The sequence below is a fragment of the Fukomys damarensis genome, unplaced genomic scaffold (assembly GCF_012274545.1).
Source record: "Fukomys damarensis isolate Sample0158 unplaced genomic scaffold, DMR_v1.0_HiC HiC_scaffold_15, whole genome shotgun sequence".
Taxonomy (NCBI): Eukaryota; Metazoa; Chordata; class Mammalia; order Rodentia; family Bathyergidae; genus Fukomys; species Fukomys damarensis.
The window spans coordinates 8,119,555-8,126,795 of NW_022900927.1; the positions used below are offsets into that span (position 1 = coordinate 8,119,555).

A 7,241-nucleotide genomic window follows, 5' to 3' on the forward strand; every position below is an offset into this window, starting at 1 on the left:
ACTGTGGGAAGAGGAAAGGATCTGGGAAACCACCAGTTTAACCTGTTCAATTTGTACATGAATAAACTGAGGCCAGTGTGAGGCACCCCAAACTGAACTTCCTAGCCAGGTGAGGCTGAAGTAGGCAACACCAATGACTGACTGTCTCTTCTCCACAGAAGAAAACATGTATGTGTCTATATTTATGTTTTTAAAAAATCCCTGTCAGAAAATAGCTAGCAAGGAAAAAAATGCTTGCTTTTAAGAGGTAATTTACAAATAAAATATTGTAGGTATGTTTCTTTCTCTCCATTAAGTGAAGCTATTTTCTCAAAACATATAAATTTCAATAAGAAATTCTCTAACCCTAAAGGTTACAGTATTGCTGTGGCTATGTATGTAAAGATGGGAGAATATAAACATGACCATGATCTAGCAAAGCAAAAAGTGATGCTGAAGGCTGAAAATAACCTGCTGTGGAGGGATGGCCAGAAGGAGGAGTGCTGATGAGGCAAGCAGACTGCAGTGTGAATGCAGAAGCCAGCAGGTGACGGGCGTGTGCATTTATTATTATTTCAAGTTGGCCTTAAGTATGAGGACTTTCATACTGTATGTTTGAAAACTCTGCCAGCAATGAGATTATCCAAAGAAACTTCCAGAAAATATCTCTGGGTATAAAGCTACAGGAGGAAAAGAAGATGAAAACTTTCCTAACTTAGTAATGAAAAACACTGTGGAGAAACAATTTATATAAAAAGACAAAAGCTCAGTGTGTAATGTGAACAGTAGTCATTTTTACCACAGCAAAAAAAACGAAGTGGGAAACAAGCATGAAAATCAGACTGAAGCGAAGGAATTGGCATATATTTTCAACCATTTGGACATGCAACCCCTACCTCCAGGCTTTTCCAGTACAAGGGCCTAAACACAGGACCTTTGCACTGAGCTTTTTTGAGACAGGGACTCATTATGTTGCCGGGCTGGGTTTTAAGTAGCAATCTTCCTAGCTCAGCCTCCCGGAGTCCTGGGATTAATGTTGTGCACCACCACACCTAGCTTGGATTTTTAGTTATGTGGCTGCCATACGTGGATCCCACAACACACGAAAACGAATGGCTAAAATTAAATATTAAAATGGTAATACCCAATGTTGGTAAGTATGTGGAAAAACAGGTTTCCATTCATTTCTGTAAGGAGTTTGATTAAAAACTCAACAGTGTATGAGTATATGAACAACAAACACGACAGGATGTTCACAAATACCATTCTTCTTAACCCCAAATGCAAACAACCTGTCTGCCCACTAAAGGTAGAATGGAAAAGGGAAGAGAATTCTGTACTCTCACAATGTGAACAAAGTACTGCTACATGAACAACACAGATCAATCTCCAAATCACAATGTTAGAAACTGGGCAGAACCAACTTAATGTATCCTGGCTTAGGGATGATAGTTCCACGCAGGGAAGAGGCTGGGGTAAAGACTGGAAGGGATGTGACAGGGTTGTGATGCTGTGTGTTCTGTTAACCAGGATGGTTGTCTCAGTGGCTCACTATATGATGATTTTAATATTAAGCTATTTCTATTTCTATATTCTTTATGATATCTTTATTTTACAAAATTCTTTATTTTTATCTAAAGAAAAACTTGTCAGAAAATAACGATTTAAAGAATAACCTATAAAGTACAAAGAACATTTTGACAAAAAAGCCTATGGGGTGGGGTTTCTTTTTTAAATATAGGGTCTTACTATGGTCTTGAACTCACTATGTATCCCATGCTGGCCTCAAACTCATGATCCTCCTCTGTCTCAGCTTCCCAGTGCTGGTGGTTTCATGAACTTACCAAAATCATATTTTTAAATTGATAACTGCATATTGAAAAATATTTTCTTGTATTTAGATGCTGCATAGATAAAACTAGAAAGATGGAACAAAAACTGCTAGGATGTTTTAAAGTAACAAACTGTTTCCTGATTTTTTGGTGCTGGGGATGGAAACCAGGGCCTGGAGGATGCTGAGCACACACTCCATCACTGATCTCCCCCAAGCCCTAATGACTGCCTGTTTAATATAAATTGACAATTTTACTTTTTGAAGCTTTATTTTTTTTTAAATTAAAGTACTCACTTGATACAAAATGAAATATAATCAAAGCTAGGAGTGGTGGTGCACACCTATAAGTAATCGCAGCATGTAGGAAGATCGCTGCAAGATTGAGGCCAGCCTGGGTTACACAGTGAGTTCAAGGCCAGCCTGAACTACATAATAAGCAAGACCCTATCTCTAAAAAAACAACCAAAATTAAATACATTTGTTTTGTTTTACAAAATGTTATTATTTCAATTTCTTTCTCCCCCTTCGTTTTTTTTTTTTTTTTTTTTGGTGGCAGTGTTGGGGATAGAACTTTGGACCTCTGGCAAATTAGACAAGTGTCTACCAGAGATGCAACCTAAGCAATAACCCTCAATGTATATTCACCTTTTTTTTTTTTAAGATGACTAAAACCAAGAATAAACACCGTGTTACTGTAATGCACTTCCTAGGCAATAAATACTTTCTTTGTAAGTAGAATTAGCAAACACAATTTCGGGTGCAAATAAGCTTCTAGGAAAACACAGCAGTTTGAACACAAATTTATCTTTATTCCCACTGCAAGAGAAACTTACCTTCTGGAGAAACTAAACCAGAAAGGGTAATGACTTAGGAGATACATACACTGAAAGTTAAGGGGTGGGGAATCAATCACATAAAATTGGTGATGAGGCCACAGTTAAAGAGTATCCCCTGAATTCAGCTTCAAGAATGCAGGACCTTATATTTAGCAGAATACCTACCCCCAAACAGCCAAACAACAAAAATCAGAAGAGGAACAGAGTCTCTCTTTGAGGGCTTCTAATTACCAAATTGGTACATCAGGGATCACTCTGAAATGGCAATCATCAGTGACAAATAATAACCACATACCCAGAGCTTCCAGTAGTGTATGTATATCCCATAAAATGTGAAATGAACCCATAAAATTCACCAACATTTGAGAATTGTGAGAATGCAATAACTACACAGAAAATAGAATTTCAAACTACCAGATTTACCAGCCATGGTAGTGCTCTACTGTGATCTCAGCTAGGAGGCTGAGGCAAGAAATTGTCAAGTTTAAGCCCAGGGCAACTTAGGAATTTAGCAAGAAGCTTGTAGACACACACACACACACACACACACACACACACACACACACAAAAGGCAGGAAGGCTAGCTATGTAGATCAGGATAAGGCCTGGTGTTCAAGTACAAGTAGTGGAGGGAGGGAAGGAGCAAGAGAGGGAAAGACACACACACACACACACACACACACACACACACAACAAACACAGAACCAGCATTAATACTCTCAGGAGAGATGAGAATACAGTATCCAGTAAGTAAACAGTGACAACTAGTAATTAAAAGTTTTTAAAAATTAAAACAAGAAAATTCAAGTAAAAATTCAATAACATGATGATAAAGTCAAAGGAATTTCCAAAAAATAGATAAAAAAGAAAAGTCAGAGAAAATGAAAAGAAATTCACACGAGGAGCCATTACTAAAGGAAATGGATCACCAGGCCAGAAATATCCACTAAAAAGAAATACCCACTTCAATAAAAAAAAATCTGTCAAAATACACAAAACTGTGGTAACCAACACAGTATGCTATTAGCACAAAAACAAATACATAAACAGAGTCTAGAAGTAAACCCATGCATCTAACTGCCAAGCAATTTTCAACAAAGGTGCTAAGAACATAAATGGGAAAAGCAATAAATCTTGCTGGTGAAATTGAGTATTTGCATGTACGAGAATGAAACTGTACTTCTTACCCTCCCCCGGTTACAAAAATCAGCTCAAAGACTAGTACGCTGGCCCATACCTATAATCCCAGATACTTGGGAGGTGTTCACAGACAGAGTGCAAGTTCAGTATCAGCCAGGGCAAACTGGTGAGACACTATCTCAAAATTTAAAACTTAGCTCAGTAGCAGAGTGCTTGCCTGGCACACAGAAAGCCCTATGGTTCAGTCCCAAGCACCGGGGAGTATGTGCATGTGAACTCAAAATGAACTAAAAAGACTCAGTTGTAAGATCTGAAACTCTAAACTACTAGAAGAAAATATATTGGAAATACTTTGGTATATTGGAATGGGCAAGAACCACAAAAGCAAGGAAACAAAGGCAAAAATGAGACAAACAGAATTATATCAAACTAAAAAGTTTCTGTATAGCTGAGGAAGCAATCATATCAGAGTGAGCGATAATGTACAGAGTGGGAGATAATATTTGAAAACTATTTATCTGACAAGGGGTTAATATCTAGAATACCTATGGAATGCCAATACTTCCATAGCAAAAAAAATGCCCCACACAACAACAACAATCACCACCACCAGCACCACCACCACTTAGGTAGATAAAATATAAAAATGGCCAAGAGGTACATAAAAAATGCTCAATATCATTAATCACCAAGGAAACACAAATAAAACCACAGTGAAGTCCCACCTCACTCCAATGACAATGACTATTACTAGAGACAACAAGTGCTAGGGCTACTGTTCATGTAGAGGAAAGGGAGCCTGTGAACACTGTCGATGGAAATGTAAATACAGCCATTAGGGAAAACAACGTGGATGTTCCTCAAAAAATTAAAAAACACAACTACCATAGGATCTGGCAATCCTTCTGGATATATTCAAATGAAATAAAACCAGTATGTCAAAGGGAGATCTGCAGCCATACCCACAATAGCTAAGAAACAGAAATACCCTAAGTGTCCATCAACTGATGAAGAAAAATGAGGCACATACACATAATGGAATACTGTTCATCCATAAAAAGGATGAAATTCTTCTTTTGCAAAAATACAGAGGGCAGTGAAGATCACTGTATCGATCCAAGGAAGCCAGAACAAACACAAGTGGCACACAAACACATTCACATGTGCAATCTGAATGTACTAATCGCACTGATGCTGAAGGCAGAATGATGGTTAGTTACCAGAGGCTGAAAAGAACAGATGAGAGGGAGGAATGAGGTAAGGTTATCAATCAGTACTGTACTAAGGTACTACTAGGAGCAAGAGGTTCCAGTAGGCTTTTCTACAAGAGGTACTATAGATAACAATTATGTACAATGCATTTCAAAAAAGCTGTAATAAAGGATTCTAGAGTACTGCATTTTTAAGATAAAGACATGATAAATGTTGGAGATGGATATGTTATAACCTGATTTCAACATTACACAATTTATATATGTATCAAAATGTCACAAGGTCCCCATTAAAGAAAAAAAAAGACCCTACCTAATCATCATCATGAAACTTGAGAATATCATAAATAAAGAAAAGATTGCAAGATCTTCTAGAGGTGGAAAAAAATCGACCACATACAAAAGAACAGGAACCATAACAGTAAGCCTGGGTGCTAGAAGATAATCAGTGCCATAAGATTTTTAAAGGAAAATGACTTTTCAATCTAGAATTGTGTATCTTGCTAACCTATTAAGAGTAGGGTAGGACTGGGCATACAGCTCAGTGACACAGCACCAGCCTAGCAGGTGTGAATCCCGTGTTCAATCTTCTGTACTGGGAAAAAAAGAGTAAGGGTGTGTCACAGACTCTTCTACACATACCGAGTGTTAAGTGTTAAATTATTGCAGAAAGCACAATGACAGAGTATACCAGCAAAAGGAAATAAATGGAATTCAAGATGTGATTCCACAAGGAAGGATTTCCTAATAGAATCAAAAATTTTAGAACGTGACAGTCAAATTTACGTTTTTCTTTTGTAATTAATATCATTATCTTCATAAATGGAAAATCTGCTTTAAAGATCTTTTCAGCAAATACTATAAAAGACCCAAAGCAGGGTAAATGGAGTGGTGGGAATAACTAATTCAAGGTATATTTGGCAGATGTGGTGGTGTGTGCCTGTGAGGCTGAGACAAGATTCCAAGTTGAGCTAAGCCTAGGCTTCTTAGTCTGAGTTCAATCTCCAGCACTTTTTAAAAAGATGCAGGAGGAATATGAGAAAAATAGCTTTAAGGGAGACCCTACAGGAGATACATCAAGAAAACAGTCCATATTTCCTCGTTCAGGATTAAAGTTTTATTTCTTTTTAAGTAATATTTCTAGTTTCAATAAATCTACTACATCTTGACTATTCTCTTGCTAAATCTACCAGAAAGTAATTTTTCAATACTCTTGAGAATTAACAGTAAATCTTGGCACACTTTATGACTTTGATAGGTTCATTAAAATGTCAGTCATCAAACCAGATCGATTCATCATGATTTCACATGACTCAAATGGCCATTGCCTTCTTTTCCCCCAATAAACTCTTAATTTTCCTCTTTAGGAGAGCTACTTTCTGCTCTAATTCTACAGCCAGCAAGAGAATTAATAAAACAACTTAAAAAACTACTGTTTCATTGCTTCAACTCCATTTATTTTTGGCTTTTAAGATTTTTGTCATTAAACTTTTGGTCTTTTCACAAAACTGATGAGGTAAACAGTAAATAAAATAGATATTGTATTAACTTACATGTAATAGTAATTTAAATTCACTTTAACTATGGGAAACAGATTTACTCACCTGCGACCACAATCTGAGTATTTACCAATATTTTTTAATATTAAGGCAGCTGTTAGTCGGATGTGTTTAGTTATTGGTCCCTCTTTTTCATCCTTAAAAAGAAAGAAAAATATAAAAGAAAAAAGAATAAAGATCTAAATCGTACAAGGTTGTACTTTCACGGTTAAGGTTTTCAAGGCACGCTTACTGTAAAATCTCGAAAGACAAGATTTCTGGATCCTCTCCTGAGAGCCATGAGCGCAGCACTGGGATGATTCACAATGGCCTTTTGTGCTCTAGGAGTTGAGCTTGTGCCCCCTACAGCCGGCTGCCTAAATCGATCAGAGAGATAAGACTGTTGACACAATACTGCTCGCAAAGACTGACAACAGTAACTAATCTGCCAAGCCCATGAGGTCATTACTCTGAAAATTTGGATATGTGCTAAGAGGTCCAAGGCCCACCATTAATATTTATGTTTTGTGTCAGCCTAGGCAAGGAAGTGCTTAGTGTTGAGGTGAAGGGTCAGTTTTCTTAATTTCCAACCTATCATTTCAAAGCAAACAACAGATGCTCCAGTATGAATCATCTTTAAAATAACAATGCTGGAGAAGTAGTAGAATTTTAATACTTGAATGTCCCTTTATATATATATATA

The 7,241-nt window shown here is 37.0% G+C and overlaps 1 protein-coding gene across 1 annotated transcript in view; it reads right to left on the minus strand.

Moving 5' to 3' along the window:
- The window catches only part of Arid2 (AT-rich interaction domain 2), a 158,948-nt gene that overhangs the window by 630 nt on the left and 151,077 nt on the right, over positions 1-7,241 (minus strand). Inside the window, exons 18-19 of the mRNA XM_010638385.1 lie at positions 6,792-6,915; positions 6,605-6,696 (exon numbers count right to left, since the gene is read on the minus strand). Coding sequence (XP_010636687.1) covers positions 6,605-6,696; positions 6,792-6,915 — 216 coding nt within the window. The remainder of the gene's footprint in view (positions 1-6,604; positions 6,697-6,791; positions 6,916-7,241) is intronic.